We start from the raw sequence: 18493 nt of genomic DNA on the forward strand, positions 1-18493 counted from the left end.
AATTCCTAACTCATTCTGACCTTCAAAAAACCCTTAAGACTCTTCCTCTTAGGTACTTTTATTCCTTCTACTAGGGTTGGTAAAGAGTTACTTTTTGCTAGTTAAGCCCCACCCCACCCACCAAAAAAAGAAAGAAGTGGTTGCAGACTGAAGAATTTCATTGTAATTAATCTTATTTTCCAAATTTTACTTCTTCTATAATACTAGTGAAAAATAGCAAACTGGTGTTATACCCTAAAATCAATGATTTTCACATGATCCAAACTTTAGCACTTTCCAAGTTTTCTAAACATTCCCATTTTGCTTAAGGCATACATTTAATTAAGATTAATAATTGTAATAACAGGGATAGACAATTTTAAAATAATTATACTGATTCAACTAAACAGGCATATAGCAAAAAAAAAAAAAAAATTAGCTCTTTATTGATTTTAATAAATGACTCTTCTAAAAAGTAGCAAGGAACAAATGGTTAGAAATCTTAAAATTATGAAAAGTTATGAAAAGACCTAAGACCCTGTGCAAGATCCGTCCAACAAAACTTTAAAATAAAAAATAAAAACAAAAACAAAAAAAACTAAAATAAATAAAAAGATCATAAAATTCTTCATCTTAAGAGGCATTTACTACAGTTATTACTGAATAACTTCTAATAGTCAGCTGAAATAAATATGCTAGGGGATATTTTGCCCTTATTTTCCTTAAGATTATCTATCCTTAATGCAGAAGAAAGCTGACTGACATACTATTTGTTTGTAGCAATTCCTCAGAAGCACTGCAGGCAGAATCCTGTAGCACAGCATTCACATTTTCTTGCTCAGGAGACATGGGCTCTTGTTTAATCTGCACTGATGAGTCTGGAGCTGGGCATGTGATACTCCCAGGAACCTGGAAAGCAGGTGGTGTGCACACTCGGAGTGGCACTCCAGAGGCAGATGGTGATATATGAGAAGGGGGAGTCTCCAGAAAGAAAGGAAAAAAGGGACTAGGCAGAGGAGGGGGATCAGCAGCTGTCTGGGATCTGCTCTTTCGTTCACGGGAAGGGCTGCAAGGGACTTGTTCTGTTCGCTCAGGAGGTTCATAAGTTTCTGTAGAAAGAGGAAGAAATATATGCATTATTCATCTAAAGTTGACAAATAAACAAAAAGAAAAATCTAGAATTAAGATTTGTATCTGTATAAAACACTATGCTTTTGTAACTCTCACATCTTTATACATGTTAAAGCCCCTTAATAACAACTCTTATGAATGACTCATTTTTCTATTTCTAAATAGCAAACAAGGAAAGTTCTGTGTCCATTTATATCCCCCAATCAAAGTTCAGGTGAATTAATGATATCTAAGGACACAAAAGTTCTCAAGTCAGAACTTGAATAAATGTCTTTAAGAAACTTAAGTATCTTAAGTCCATGATAGTATTTGCACTGCTTTGCATATAAGCACATTTGAAAAGTCATGAGATCCTCTAGTTACCTTGTAATCCTTGTAGAATCTGTATTCTGTGGGTCCTTAGGGCACTCATTTCCATAGTTATCTAAGGAAAGATATAGGATTTTGTCCTTTCAAGTTCAATATAAAAAACTATTTTCAACCAGAAATAAAGACTCCATTCAATTACCTGTTGCTTCAGCACAAGCAGTCTCTGGACTTCCACATATGCTGCCTGCAGGGCTGCCCGGGCCTGCAAAAGGTTGTTATCCATACACTGCAGAGATTTACTCAGTTCTTCCTCTCTTAAAGAAATATTCAGCAATTGGTCAACCTGAGAACGTTCTGCCAAGAGAAGATTAGATCTACTTTAGCAAAGAAAGTTTCATTTCATATAGTTTTTAGTAATTGTTTATACATATATTTTAGTATGGGACAAATGCATATTTTTCCCCTTGGTTCTCTCACTGAATGTATTTCACAAGCTATGTGCTCTCATACCTACTTAAACCAAACTATAACTCAGAAAATAGAATTTCTTGCTTTAAGTCGCCATTATATTCATGCTTTTTTGTTTCTGAAAAGTTAAGTGTTATGTCATGAAAGTTTTCTATAAAATATAAAAGCAAATAGTCTTGATCATCTGGATGGTTTCAAAGTCTGACATCATACAAAACATCTTACTCCTAAAATACACACGTTAGCATTTTGAATATAACAAATACATTTCTGTCAAACCCATATTTCTTACTACTTAATATAGTTAATACTTATATATACTTAATAAAGTTCTTTAAACTTTAAAACTTCTAAAAGTTCTTTAAAAACAAAACAAAAAACCTTTGAATACGAACCTTCCCAAAGCTTAATACTCTAATACATAATACATAATACATCTATAACATAATCACAGATACAACATATCACCTAGTGTAATTGGTTGGAAGACTCTAGGTAGACAGAGAGCACACTATGATCTACAATGAGTGATGATCTATACAGACTCACCTCAATTGAATTAAAATTAAGTGACTTATAAATGAGGAAGAAAGAAAAATTTATATTTATAAATGTTAACTTTTTCACAATTAAAACAACGAAGAAAATTCAAAATCAATCCACAGTAAATAACTACGCATGATTTCAATCATTCTGGGGGATAAAAATCTCCAACATAAAACCATTTAATAATAATCAACACTATTAGGAATGATGTAGACTAAATGTTCACATTAAATTAAAGAACTTAATATCAGGGCAATACATTTAAACATTATCTGTTTAATTTCACTAAAGGAACAGTTCTAAAATCTTAATTCCCTAAATGATTAATTATATCTACAGTAACAACTATATTCAGTATTCTTCTATTGCTTGCAAATTTAGAAATATAATTATCTTGGAAATAATTGTTTTTAATATCAAAGCACACCAATAAGATGTATTTTAGAATATATCATTTTAAATAACATAAATATTTTAATAATTTCACTTCTTTCATCTAGAAAAGTTTTGTTATTTAGGGATATGTGGTTTATGTGTGTGTTTGTATGTGTGTGTGTATGTATGAATATTCAAATATAAACATACACACACACAGACACACACATACATACATGATTTAAGGTTTATAAAATTTTGCTCACAACTATGGGATCATCAAAGTACTATTTACTTTGTAAAACTCTTCCTGTTATCTTATACCAATTCCCCTTCCCATAGAACATTTAAACATTCACAATTTCACAAAATTATCATACTTGCTTAAATTCTCAATATAAAAATATTCTGAAATACTTAGAAGTAGCATGATATAGGAAATAGGATAGCCTTAAAGACTGAACATGGATTGAAGTTCTTTCTCTTTTGACACATAAATGGTTTTATGACTAAAAAGTCACTCAACATTCTGATGTCTCAGGCAAACCTTTAAAATTCAGTTAGAAGAGGTTATCACAAGGCATTTCCTCTACCAAGAGACATTATAATGTAGAGAAAAATAGCTAGAGAAAGCCTGCAAGCATCTGAGGTGGAAAATTATGCAGAAAACAGACCTAAATAGACTCCCTGGATTTGTATTTTACTTAAGTGTTCTATTGGGTATCATCTCAAAATTTTCAGCATTAAAGAAACCACAAGCCTATAATTGCATCACAGAAGTATATAAACTTTATACAAATCTAGAAGTTTCTATTATTTCTTCTAAAAGTATAACTAAAGACAATAATAAAAACATGGGTTATTTTTTTCCTTTTGTTATACCACAATAGGACTTATATAAAATAAAATCAATATACAAATATAACCAAATCTCTACAATTTGGCTTTTTATTTTTTACATTTTTTCCTTCTTAATATCAATGAGCATTTTCCATACACAGAACAAACAAAAGGGGGATTCTACATTAAACTGTAGCTCTCTAGTACATAGTTTGCTTTCCAATATTATCCTGCTTATTTAACTTTTGATTCCTTCTGGTTTTCCTTCTTTTCTTTCTTTTTAATTTTTTTTTGGGCAATTTTATCCATTCCTTCAATTCCCCTCACCCAAGTGATAAGAAAAAACCAAAATCTTTTGTTTAAAAATGAAAAGTATAGTCTATAGTCAAGAAAAACAAATATCCCACACACTGACTGATGCTGAAAATATATATCATATTCTACTACTTAAATCTATTATCACCATCAGGAAGTGATTATCAAATGACAAGGTCAATCCTTATCCTCCCTCAAATTATGAAACTATACCTTTTTTGCCTTTAATTTTCCTTCTTTTATTCTTTCTTTCCAGACTTGGAAGCTCAGGTGAAGATCCATCCTGTAAAAATGAAAATACACATCCGGATTCAATTAGTGTTATTGACTATGTAAATGCTATTTCATAATAAGGAGGGAAAGTTGAGGTTTAAAATAACAATATAAAACTTCATTCAAACTAAAGGAATATGCTGTTAAAAAGGAAGTTTTCTGGATGCCCATCAATTGGAGATTGGCTGAATAAATTGTGGTATATGAATATTATGGACTATTATTGTTCTGTAAGAAATGACCAGCAAGATTTCAGAAAGGCCTGGAGAGACTTACATGAACTGATGCTGAGTGAAATGAGCAGGACCAGGAGATATTTATATACTTCAACAACAATACTATATGATGATCAATTCTGATGGACATGGTCCTCTTCAACAATGAGATGAACCAAATCAGTTCCAACAGAGCAGTAATGAACTGAACCAGCTACACCCAGTGAAAGAACTCTGGGAGATGACTATGAACCACTACATAAAATTCCCAATCCCTCTATTTTTGTCCGCCTGCATTTTTTTATTTCCTTTATAGGCTAATTGTACACTATTTCAAAGTCCAATTCTTTTTGTACAGCAAAATAACTGTAGGGAAATGTATACATATATTGTACTTAATTTATACTTTTAACATATTTGACATGTATTGGTCAACCTGCCATCTTGGGGGATGGGGAAGAAAGAGAAAAATTAGAACAAAAGGTTTGGCAATTGTCAATGCTGTAAAATTACCCATGCGTATATCTGGTAAATAAAAACTATAATTAAAAAAAAAGTTTTCTTTCTTGTTAAAGGACTTGACAAATCTGCTTTGAATCTATGAATCAAAACACTGATCTGAATCTTCAATTTTCAAGAAAAGAAAAATCAAGGCAAAAGTGGAGGCAGCAGGTGATGGTTGGGAGCTAATAGGGTGAAGGAAAGTAAAACTAGGCAAGCAGCCAACCAGTTGTACAGACAAAAAAGCAAGCTGCATTCTGGGCTCTCAATCTTAAACTCATATTAAATAGAATCACAGTCTACATACAGTGATACATAGTATCATAGTATTTCTCTCAAAGAGAAAGCTGAGCATACCTAACCAGATACTTCTGGGCCTATATAATTAAAATTAAACAAGTATTTATTAAGCTGAGTACAAGGTACAGTCCAAAAGATAACAAAGACAAAATAGAAAACCAATCTACCCCATTCGAAAGACTTTGCATTTTATTGGCAGAGATACTGCACATAGATAAGTAAATACAATAAAACCAGAGATGGGGAGGGGAAAAGAATTGAATACTAATGACTAAGGGGGATCCACAGAGGATGGGACATCAGAACTGAACCTTGAAAGAAACTAGGATTTTAAGAGCAAAAATGAAGAGATATAGCATATAGCATGAGAAGAAGGAAGGGAAGAAACCTCCTCACAGGCAGAAAGTTGGGTGAGAAAATACCCAATTCAGGAAATAGCAAGAAGTCCATTTTATGAGATGATTGAGTATAAAAAGGAAAAACATAAAGGCAGCTTGGAAAGTTATTCTGGGTCCAGTCTGAGAAGAATTTCATAATGGTTACTGTTATTTCCAACAGTTAAATGGTAGGGACAGAGTTTATATTTTATCCCAAGGGAATAGCCCTTGCAGCTGAATGGGACTGATTGGATGAAGTATTTCTTAGTATTGAATCACTTGTTTCCTGTTTCCAGAACTGAGACCTTGGGAAGGTCTACTCTCTGGAGGAATGAACTTTGAACCCGAGATATAGGAATTTGCAGGAAGTGCCATGACCATTAGTGATCATTGGTCAAGGATGGTTATGTTATTTTACGCTATCCAATGAGAAGGCTCGAGTCCTTTGCCTTTTAAAACCTAGACAAGGAGGAAGCAGTATAGGTTCCAGGCACATGGTGGGGGATGGGATGGCTCCCAGGCATGTGTCTGGGCCTCTCCCAGCAGGGATTAAATAAATGTTTTCTCTTTTATCAGATGATGTAGTTAATTGGATAGGGAAGGTCCCACACAAGGCTGCTTAATTTGGGAAATTATCTATCTCAGGGTTAGAGAGTTCTTTATGATATCCAACTACACCTTCTTATTCCTAGCTCTCTCCCTTCCTCTTGGGAAGAAGGCAGAAATGTCAAAGGAACAAAAACAGTAACAATGAAGACAATTTCTGATGGGCCAGGACAGAAAAAGAATCAGAAAAAGCAGAGTAAGAGTACAAGGGCCTAAAGACATTACCAAGGTTACACTGTTGGGTGCTTATCAATTAATAGAACTATGGGCATCACAAAAAAAAAAAAAAAAAAAAAAAAAAAAACACTCAGTACCAGTAAAGAAACTCTGGGTCAATTAATCACAGATGCATTTAACCCTAAGCTACATTCCTACACCACGCCCTAAAAGGGCACATTCAAAACATGTAAAGTTCTAACTGCAAGCATATTCAAATATTAACAACTGGGCAGCAAGGTGGTGCAGTGGTCAATATAGAGCATCAGACCTGAAGTCAAACGGACTAGAGTTCAAATTTGATCTCAGACACTTGACACTTCCTGGCTGTGTGACCCTGGGCAAATCACTTAACCCTAATTGTCTTGGGGGGTGGGGGAGGAAATTTTCTAACTCAAATATCCAACAACTGTTAGCTCAGTCTTTTTTAAGGTGATTTCATATCAGATCACATATAACCCGGCAGAATTTAACAATGGCTTAAAAAAAATTAAAACCAACAACCACCTTAGGCCAATAAAAATAAAATCAAAAATCAAAACTTCATGATAATTATATCTCCAACCCCAATGCTCACCCACCACTCCCTCTCCAGCACACCATTTCCCACACCCACCCTGCCCGTGGATGCATCAGAACCAGGGAAATAGCACTGGACCTCCCTCTACTTACTCCAGTTGCTCTGCGCTTCTTCCGAAGGCCCTGGCCATCATTCTGCTCCGCCCCAGATGTACAGCTGCTGTCTGTAGCAGCATCCACCAAACTAGAGACGCCAAGACCTGAGGAGCCATTAGATGATAATGAGTTCCCTTCTCCATTACTTTCCTGAGTGTTCTGGTTCTCAGAAAAGGGTGTTGAGCTCTCCTGACTGTTTAGTTCTTCTTGTCTGACTGAACGCACCAAAGATATCATTCGGTCAGGGGGCAACTGGGCACTATGACGCCTTCGAGTCACAACACTTTCAACTCTTTCCCCTGTCTTTGAGGAGGAAGCCAGAGGCATCATGTCCTGTTTAAGATTCAAGTTTGCTTTCTGACCTTGGACTGTTTGCAGTGAGTTACTGGGTGGAACAATCTGCTGGGGCTCATTCTCCTTTCCTGTAGACTGCTCAGTGAAGAAGCTGTACATAGAAGAAGTACGGTCCATGATCACACTGCTCTCAGAAAGACTGCGTTTCCTTGCCAATGCAGGTGATGTCGTGAGGGAAATACCTTCCCATTGGAAACCTTCTAAACTGGACAGGTCAGGTTCCTCATCCAAATCCAACACCTCCTGCTCATTTTGAACTAGAGGTACCATCTCTATGCCAAACCTTATACAAAAAGTAGAAATAGAAAATGAGGCTCAGAGAAAAATAGCAATTAGCTTAAACAAAAGGAACTCAACTGAAAAAAATTATCCAAAAATATACCAATTTTTTTAAAGCAAATACTTAAAAAAAAAAATACTGTTTTTACATTATCATTATTGCTTTCTCCTATCCCCTATCCAGATAGCTATCTATCTCTTATAACACACACACACACTAGAAAAACTAACCAACATATTAAACAAATCTTGACATCATATGCAATGTTCACAAAATTATTTCTACATGTCAGTCTAATGTCAATTACAAATAGTCAAGTCCATTTACTCTATCATAGTAAAAAAAACACTGAGATGAATGCATGGTTGGTGGAGTTGTCAACTGATCCAGCCATTCTGGAGAGTAATTTGGGGAAGTATGCCCAAAGGGCTTTCAAATTGTATCAAACTGGGTCTGTATCCTAAAGAGATCATAAAAGAGGGGAAAGGACCCACATGTGCAAAAATGTTTGTAGCAAGCCTACTGGAAATTGATGTCCATCAACTGGGGAATGGCTGAATAAGCTCATAAAAGAGGGGAAAGGACCCACATGTGCAAAAATGTTTGTAGCAAGCCTACTGGAAATTGATATCCATCAACTGGGGAATGGCTGAATAAGCTATGGTGTATAAATGCAGTAGTAATACTACTGATGAGCAGTGCCTGGAAAGACTTACATGAACTGATGCTGAATAAAATGAGCAGAACCAGGAGACCATTGTATACAGTAACAGCAAGATTATATGATCAACTATAATAGACTTAGATCTTCTCAGCAATACACTGATTCAAGAGAATTCCAATAGAAATATATGTACTTATGGAGAACCTTGTAATCAAACCACAGATATTTCTACACATATTCCTAATAAAAGATGATTATATGGCTGAAAATATGTCTTTCATGACTGCATTTGTATAAACTATATCAACTGCTAACCAATTCAGGAAGGGAGAAAATTTGGAACTCAAAAAAATTTTTTAAATAGATATTAAAAGGATGGTTATATGGTGGTTTCTATATTAATTTCAAATTCTATGAGAAACACAAAGTCTAACTTCTAACAAAATTCAAAGCCAAGAAATAGCCTAGAAAAATGAGCTAACAACAGCAAAAAAATTGACTACTGGAGGTAGCTAGAGGATGCAATGGATACAGCACTAGCCCTGGAGTCAGGAGGATCTGAGTTCAAATTCGGAAGTCCTGAGTTCAAATCCAATTTCAGTACCTATGTGATTCTAAACAAGTCACTTAACATTTTTTTTTCCATTTTTAAAAATTGCTTTTAATCTAAATATCCAAACAGAACATAATTCACAGTTTTCTTCTTTGTAAAATGAGCTGGAGAATGAGAAATAACAAATGGCGTAGTTTCAGAAAAATCTACCAAGACCTACATGAATGATGTAAATTGTAGTAAAATGACATGGGAGATCACTAAGCACACTGTAAAAGCAATGCTATAATGATCAACTGGGAAAGACATGACTATTCTGATCAATACAGTTTCAAAGGACTCGTGACGAAAAAATGCTACCCATTTCCAGAGAGAGAATGACGAAGTCTGAGTGCAAATAAAAGTATAACTTTCTGACTTTATTTTTGCTTGCTTTTTTTTTTTTTTTTGAGTCATACAGCTAATATGTATGATTTCACATGTACAACTAATATACTATTGCTTGCCTTCTTGGTGACTGAGGGAAGGGCTTGGAAGATTAAATCTAAGAGAAAAAAAGAATGCTAAAATTTAATTTTTTAAAATACCCTCCCCAAATTTTTTTTTTGAGAAGAAAAAGATTACTCACCTGGGCAAACCTTTTCCCAGCTCCTGCTTCTTCTTGGATACCTGCTGAATAACTTGCTCCCAGTTGACATTTCTTCGAGAAGCATTCAGAATCTGTCGCAGGGTTGGTTTGAGCCCTGATTCCTTTTCTGTCTCACTCTTTCTATGCCCACTAACATTCCGAATGCGGCGTGCATTATTGAGATTGGGTTCAGGAAGATGAGCACCAGGTTTGCTCTTCAAACTGATGTGCCGGGTTAGATCTCGCTGGAGAGAGGCAGGGAAACCAAGTTTGCTTAGTTCAGGCAGAAGGGAGCCTGAAGGTTGGCCAGCACCTCCTTTTTGGAGGTCAACATCCAAGTTATTGCTCTCAAATCCTTCTGTTTCAAAAGGCAAAGTTGACTTAGGATCTTCAACCTGAGTATCTTCTAGTGATGATTTCAACTCTAACAGTAAGCCAGACTGAGGACTAGATGCAGATGCTACAGAGTCCATTTGGAATTCTGATTCTTTTTGGTGAGCTATGGCGTCATCGGAATTAACAGAGCACTTTGTGGTTGTTTTCATAATTCTGTCATCATTCTCTTTCTCAGCGGCAGCACGTTCACATTCTGAAGTGCCACAAGGTGAACCTTTGGAAAATAAAGAACCAACACCTTCAACTTTTGTACTAGATTTTTCAAGGTCCAATAATTCTGCATTACCTTTACCTTCTGGTGCACATTCTTGAAGTTCAGTGTTCAGAGAGTCTTTCACAGACTCTTCTCCATTCTTACTTTCTGATGCACAGCACCTGGTACTTTTGGCACTGCTCAATAGTGGATTTTGCAGGGTTTGACTACATTTTAGCACCTCCTTGGCTTTCCGCAAGACTTCACTTAAATTATCAACAGGCTCCTTCTGTGTGCCATCAAGCACAGTTTTATTTCCTTTTAAGACACGAGAACATGAACTGCGTAGTTTAGATACATAAGAATTTTGGTTCTCTTCCAAGCTAAGTGTATTTGAATGATTCTGACATTCTCCGGGAGTTGAAGACAAAAGTTTTGTATTTTTCAAAAGGTTCTTTGAATCTTGTTTTTGAGACAATGATCTAGTGTTTGGGATTGAAAGGAGAGGAGACTTCAGTGATGGCATTTTATGTGAGCTGTTCTCTTGTTCAGGTATTACTCTAGAAACACAAGTGGTCACTGCCTCACTGGAAACAGTGTGATCAGAAGTAACCTTGTGATCAAAGGATCCTGACTGAGTTTCTTTCTGTGTTTTCAGCTTTGTGGAATTATCTGTATTATTTGTCTTGGGATCTTTCCCACATGCAGTTATTAAGTGAAAAAGAAAAGGAGGTTCATCTACCACCTCTGACTTTTTAGCAGTAGCTTCTTTCAAACCTAGTTGTGGCTCTATAATTTTCTGGGATGGATAAGGAGTCCAGCGATGAATTTTATCTTTTGATACATTACCACTCTTTCCACTCACTTTAGAAGGTATAATTTCTGCTTGCTTAGAGGTTTGGCTTTCAGGCTGCTCAGAACTGCTAAAATCAAGTAAGCCCTCTGAAGGAAGCTTATCACTTGTAAAATCCAATAAGTAATTACTATTATTTTCTGTGGGACCCCTATTCTCTTGCCTTTGCCAAATATATCTCTCTTGATTATACTTGCTTAATTTATTAGATTTCTTGTTCCATAGCATGGCCATGTCATCAATTTGGCAGTTAGAATTCCTGTTTCTTCCAGGTTGAAAAATGTCTCCAGGGCCACTATAATTCCAATTATTTGTACCCCGTGTCTTGGATTGCCAGTTTCCACTACTGTTGTTCATGTGCCAAAAACCACCTGCTCCTTCAGAATGCCAGTTGGAATTCCTTCCTGTACCACCATGATGCCAATCTACTGTCCCATTATTTGAATGCCAACCACCTCCAGAATTACTGTGGTTATGATACCAATTTGAAGATCCTCCTGGACCACCTTTGTGCCAGCCAGAACGTCCTCTTGGCCCACCACCATTCCTCAAGGAATGTGGAAAGTTATTTTTCCGACCACCATTAAAGCCATCCTTCTCCCACTTCCAATCCCGTTGAAGTGGTGCACGATGATGCCATGATAGCTGATCATAAGTATCTCTCTCCTGATAAGGTCCCCGGTCTTCTCTTCGCCACTGTCGTCTGTCATCAGAGTTTATTTCTTGGCCAGTAACAGATGCTTCATCTTGTCTAGAAGACAAACAGTTTTTCCTTGGTATATATTTAAAAACATATTTCTTGTTTCCTCTCAATCCAAGTTAAAAATCCAATCACTCTAAGCCATTTTAAATGGCAAGATTTTTACTACACTAAAATAACTATTATGTTTAAATGTATCCATATAAACCAAAAAAGACCAACACATGAATGAAGATAATCCAGCAAAAAGCTAGGACAGTAAGATTATCTGTCAAGAAGAAAGCTGAGATCCATAAAAGCATGTGAAATAAAAATAAATTCCTCACTTCTACAGAAAAAGGACAAAAAAAGGCTAAGTAAGAAAAATTTGACTAAAATATGTCAGCCACTGCAACTGCTATCCCTGGGGTATTTTAAGAATACCAGGCTTAATAAAAATACTCACTTAATGACTCACATACAATTTTGCTTGCATACACTAAATAAAGACTAGAACTCTGGAAGCTTCATAACTAGGTTTACAGGATACATCTAGCTTGAGAATATCATTAGCTCCCTCTTGCCTCTGGGATAAAATACAAAGTCCTCAGCTTAAGATTTGAAGCCCTTAAAAATTTTAGCTCTTGACTAAGTTATTATATTTATTTTCATTTTATCTAAGTCACTTTTATCCTACAGTGTTCCCTGAACTCAGCACTCCATCTCTCACTTCTGTGATTTTGCATGTCTTTCTGCATGACTGGAATGGACTCTCCCCTCCATCTCCACTCTGCCTCAAAGTAGATCTTAGTTTTCTCCAAGACTGCACTCAAATGTCACTTTTTTTCTGAGCCTCTGTATCAATTTTTTAGGATAGGCACAACCTTTCATTTTGTCTTAGTTTCATCAGCACCTAGTTCAGAACCTTGTACAATAGAGGCAATAATAAATACTTTGTAGTTGTTTTTTTTTTCCCTAGTAATATCTAGTACTAGTTGTTTTCTGGTATGTTCACCAAAAACTACTAAGTCTCTACTATGAAGTAGACATCATGTTAAGTGTTAGATACATAAATAGCCATTTTAGTTACTGTTCCTCTTCTGAAAAGAGGATCTAAAAATAGCTAACAATGACCAGAAAAATTTAAAAAAATAAGAAGTTCAAATGAGGGAATAAATCACAGATGTAGTAATGTTATAGCACAAGCTACAGTATATTGAACAACTAGGATAGGGCAAACAATTTAAATTAATACTATTGAACTTCAGGAATAATGTGATAATAAATAAAATGTCATGGGAACATTTATTAAAATAATTTCCTAACAACATACTCCTTATCTCAAATCAAAACAATAATTGCTCAGTATGATTTCTTTCTAATGATGTTCCTTCTTTCAGTCAAATTAAGGCTCATCAGAAAAAGTGTGCTATTTTAGAAAAGGAATTCACTACTATTTGGCATCAAAAAGCTTGAGTTCTATTACTCAAGTATGTGACCACAAACAAGTTAGTATGAGACAATCATTTACAAAGTAAGAATTATACAAGAAATACCTAACAAGCTACAAGGATGCTAGGAGAATCAAATGAAATAGAGGTAAAAACATTTTTAAAAATCTAAGTTTCTGTTACTTGGATTCAACTTCCACTGGTATTCAAACTCCTAAATCCAACTGAAATTTTTAAAATACTAGTGAGATAACATGGAAAAGTTTCCTAAATAAAATAACTAAAACCACCTAATAGCAATTATACTATACTACATACTAAAATATGCTTTTTAAAGCATTAACTAGACTGCTATCTTATCTTTCTTTCCTTGGCAGTCTATCAAAATCAAATCTAATATTATTTTAATAATTTGGGGCAGAGATTTCTTTTACACAAATACTTGAAATAGTTATTATTCAATATTTCCAAATTAGAAATTGTCTCAGTATGTATGAGATGACCACCCACAATTGTACTATTAAAACAATATCTCAGAAAAAACAAGTAGGAAAACTCATGGATAGAAAGTGCAGATGGACTGAACAAAAAAATAGTTTCAGAAATGTACCAAGGTATCCTTCCAAAGATAAAACTAGTATAGTATTTTTGCATACTAAAGAGCTCATGTCTTTTTAAAATATTATCTATTCACAGAGAAAAAAACCTAAAAATATAAAATTATAACAAAACAAAAATTAAATATGGTCTTCAACTTCAAGACAGGAAGGGTGTGAGCTGCTGCTATGCAGAACTTAACAGGAAAGTCATCTGAAGGACTAAGCAAGCGAGCTATATAAGAACTATGCTATTAGAGACATTTTGAGACAGTCTCCCTCAAAGGGCTGTTATAAATACTTATGACATATAAAATGGGCTTTTTCTAACATGTTATATAATGAAATTCTATTTTTCTTCTGACTATAGACCAGGAAATGTCATGACTTATAATGACAAATCTCTAAACAAACCAAGTATACAAGAAAAAGAAAAGATACTCAGTTATCACATTATCATATTGTCAGAACTAACTCCATTACTTTTGCTCTCTATCTAAAGTTTTAAAAAAAAAAATCAAGTCAGTAATTCAAAAATTTTATAAAATTAGTAGTAATATTTTTATTGCTAAAGCTGTTGCATTTTTATCCTCAGTCCTGCTTGCCCTATTAGAAGCAGCTTACTATACTTAGAATAAGTCTGACTTCTTTAAAAGTAAGCAATAAACACCAAATATGTAATACTCATTGTCAATGTAAAAAATGTAACTTTGACAAAAAGACAGTTTAATTTTTAGATCAATTAGGTCAAATTTCAGAAAAGAATTCCAAGTAATGCCTCACTGCATCTATGAACAAACACAACAATCCTAAATTAAACACAGAAGCCAACACTTTTAACAAGAATGTTGCAGAACTAAAAAATACAAAATAATATTAGCACAGAGGATTTTTAAAATTTATAAAATTATTCTGACCGGCTTTGTTCATTTCTTTCTTTTATTAGCTGAACGAGGTCCTTGTCAAAGTATTCTTCTTCCACCTCTTCTTCTTTTCCATCTTCTTCTCTTTCCTGGGCATCAACATTATCCTTGTGTAACTGGCTGGAAATGTGTTTTGCATAAGCTGACAAGCCTACTACTGTCACCCGGCACACGCGGCATTCATGGTTACTGTCCCTAGGACAAGAAGGAGATAAGGGACATTCAATTCTTCCCACAGGCATTGCAGGTACACCAGATCCTATGTGATTTCCTCTGAAGGCACTAAGCAACTTGAAACAGTAAAAACTGAATACAGCTGAACTTTAACGCCCCTTTCACCAAATTGAATTTTTTTTTAGTTTTATTCTTTAAAAAAAGCAATTTATAATGATTTTTTTCCCAACAATCAAGAGGCAATATACTTAAGAGTAATGTACAAAAGGAAAAATCTTCTTGAATTGTTGTACTCAAAATCATGTTAGAGGAAACATGGTGAAAGGGGAGGCAGGGCAGGGGGCTCAGAGCAAAAAGAAGCTGCTCTGAAGCACCCCCGTAGTGCCAGCTGCACTCAGAGAGCCTGGTGATAGCTGCTACATTTAATCCCTGGCTCAAAAGCATTCCTCCAGTGAAAGCAGAGGGGAGGGGAAGAGTAGGTGGCTAGAGCCAATCTCAACAGTGTAACCTAAACTCGGACAGCTGGGACCTTGCCTGGAATCTGAGGATTCTGGGCCCGATAGCAAATGATAGGAGAAGCCTGCAGTTTACTGAGCTTTATTTGGGGTAGATAATACATGTGGTCTGCATTCTGCTTTGGAAGGGCTTATTTTAAAGGAGGGAAAAAGCATTTCAGCTAGAGGAAGTCAACAGCTGTGTTAAGCAAATGGTCATTCTCAAATTTCAGAGTTAAATGGCAATCAAATCTAGATTTCAAATTTGGAAACAATTTGGATGGAAAGCTTTAACCTGTTTTGTTTTGTTTTTAAAAGGACAACTAGAACCAAAAAGAAGAAAAGAGTAACAGTAATAACAATAATCAAAATGGCTAATTCTGTCAAGCCAGTTAACTTCAAATGTGTAACAGTTTAAGTCCAAGGGCAAAGACCAGAACTTACTGATAATTGCTTCTGGAACCTTAAATCAATTTCTTGCTTCAATTATAACTCAAGCTAGTTTGACTGGTGAGAAATACCTGGATACTCCAACCATGAGTCATCAATATTTTCAGTATTTCAATATCCATTCCAGAAGAAAATCTCCTTTTATATCACCTCTCCATATTCTCAAACCTAGGGAATGTTCTGTCCCAATAGTGTCTAATTCAAATAGAAACAGGGCTACTAAATGGTTCATAAAGATCTCTCCAGGCAACATACAAACTTGGAAAACCACATATAAATTATCTATGTTCTGTATTTTTATTTACTTTGGTAAATATTTCCAAATTATATTTTAATCTGGATAGAAAAGGCTGGGAATTTGACACCTCTAAGCCAGCTGTTCATTTCCTCTCACACCCTCCCTCTTTCCATTTTCTCCTGAATTCTTGCTCAATTCTTTACCCTTGATCTTTTTATTACATCTTTTGAGGCTCTTGTGCTCTTTCTCTGTAAAACAATGCATCTCTACTATCCTTTTCCAATGCTAGTTGCTCTCTACTTTGTCACCTGACATAATGGGGTAAGAACAGCAGTTCCTGCTTCCCCCAGCAACTCCCAGTTCCACAGTCATAAGCAAGGATTCTTCAGAGTTCATCCAATTATCAATTCATATCAATTATCAATACTATGATCTACTAGATAGTCAAAATAAGAATATAGGCAAGATAAGAATCCACTCCCAACTGCTCATGTCCTTTCAGCTTAAAGGTCATGTTGATCCTAACAGGTGACCAGCACAGCAGTCCTGTTTTGGAAGAGCTTATCTTAAAAAGAAAAAAAGCTTCAACTTCAAACTTGATTATCCAGTGTCTTACCAATGTACATACCCCATTACTCCTTAATTTTACATAGCATCCTTCTCCAAGCACAATTCCAATATAAGTGGAGGAAGTCATATTGACTGATTCACTGGTTCAGGATTTACTTCTCAACTCAACTTGGTCCTCAGAACAATAATTCTGCCTCAATTAGTGATTATTCCAAAACTTCTCAAATCCCCATTTTCCCACCACCTTAACCAACAAGGAACCCAGTCTCAATGGGCTCTCCTCAACCCCCATACTTCAAAATTCCTCTTCCAACTTTACATTTATAAAACCTTTCGTTCACTCTTTAGTAAAGAGGTAGTTTTCCCTACAAAATTAATTTTTGGGGCATCTAGATGGCGCAGTGAATAGAGTGCCAGCTCTGAAGTCAGAAGGACCTGAGTTCAAATTTGGCCTCAGACACTTAATATTGTCCAGCTGTGTGACCCTGGGCAAGCCAATTAAACCCAATGCCTCAGATTTAAAAAACAAAAACAAAAACAAACAAAAAACCCCAACATTAATTTTTCTACCTATGCCCTCATTTCGCTGCCTTCTTGCATGCTAACCAAGCTAAAGCTGCAAAGTACTCAAGGCAAAAGAAAAAAAGAGAGTGTGGGGGAGGAATCTAACTAACTCTACCCTAGTTCACTTTGGGAATATTGAAAATTTGAAGTTTCCCAGCCTGTCCCTGAAACCCTGGATAACATAATACTCCATTGAAGAAATCAGCAATAAGACAAGCCTAGACCTTTCCTGCAATGGGCCCTAACATCAAGTCTGAAGTCAGACTAGAAGAATAAACAAACCAAAAAAGAGAATCCTATCAGCATAAAAAGTTTTATGATAACAAGAAAGCTCAAGAAACAAACCTAGAAGAGAATGACTTCAGAACACTTATAAGCAAAACCTCAAAGAAAAGTACAGGGTGAAGACAAATTCAACCAGAACTGGAAAAGAGGAAACAAAAATATTTTAAGAGTTAAAAAATGATTTTAATTAATGAAATGAGAGCAATTGAAAAAAAGAAATGAGAGGCATGGAAAAAAGAACTGGAAAGAGAAATTAGTAGCAGCTTATTTAGGGATGTCATGGGATAGTCTCCAGAAGTCATAATAGCTTAAAGAAACTATTTCCATGGTAGGACTACATCTGCCCAGACAGCAGCTATTTTTGGTGTGCCTGCAATGGTATTCTCTCATGGACAAAGCAGGAAATACTTAAAATTGTCATTCTTTGGTTGCTCCTTTTTTATGTTTCATATATAGTCCAACTCCAGTCATATTCTTAAAGTAAAAAATATTACATTTTACTTCAGAAATTGAAGATGAAGTTATTTGTGATAAGGGAGCTTATTTAAGGCTTTTAATACAACTCATTTCCTTCCAATTCACTGCTTATTTAACTCCCTATATGACGTAATAACATTAGGGCTTTGAGAGGACACTTGTGTCCTCAATACCAGAATGTAAACACCTCTTCCTTGTATAGTACTTCATGATTACTTGCTTCTATATGCCTTTTTATGTTTCTCTTGACTTCTGTGTTTCAAAGTGATGTTTGGAAGTTCTATATTTCACTAAGAGCTCAGTTTCCCCCATAGGATTATTCTCAATTTTCCTGGATAAGTTCTAGGCTATATGGCTCTACCTTTACCTTCTAGAATATAATATTCTATTGGATCTGCCTCTGTTATAGTGGTAGCCACTAATTCTTATGTAATTCTAAATGTGGATCCTTAGTCCTAGAACTGTTTTTTTTAATGGCTGTTTGCAAATTTTTCCCCAGGCAGAAAGAGGGGGCTGTTATCTAACATTCAGGATTAGCAAATTGG

At 35.3% G+C, this 18493-nt stretch overlaps 1 protein-coding gene across 3 annotated transcripts in view; it reads right to left on the reverse strand.

Annotated features, from left to right (window-relative positions):
- The window catches only part of ZNF106 (zinc finger protein 106), a 73797-nt gene that overhangs the window by 36929 nt on the left and 18375 nt on the right, over positions 1–18493 (reverse strand). For 2 of the 3 annotated variants that reach the window (XM_074289379.1, XM_074289378.1), the window contains exons 4-10: positions 14691–14891; positions 9606–11798; positions 7124–7763; positions 4177–4246; positions 1619–1773; positions 1474–1534; positions 747–1088 (exon numbers count right to left, since the gene is read on the reverse strand). In XM_074289379.1, coding sequence (XP_074145480.1) covers positions 747–1088; positions 1474–1534; positions 1619–1773; positions 4177–4246; positions 7124–7763; positions 9606–11798; positions 14691–14891 — 3662 coding nt within the window. The remainder of the gene's footprint in view (positions 1–746; positions 1089–1473; positions 1535–1618; positions 1774–4176; positions 4247–7123; positions 7764–9605; positions 11799–14690; positions 14892–18493) is intronic. The other variant, XM_074289380.1, reaches the window with a different exon arrangement.

This window comes from Sminthopsis crassicaudata, chromosome 2 (genome assembly GCF_048593235.1).
Source record: "Sminthopsis crassicaudata isolate SCR6 chromosome 2, ASM4859323v1, whole genome shotgun sequence".
Classification (NCBI taxonomy): Eukaryota; Metazoa; Chordata; class Mammalia; order Dasyuromorphia; family Dasyuridae; genus Sminthopsis; species Sminthopsis crassicaudata.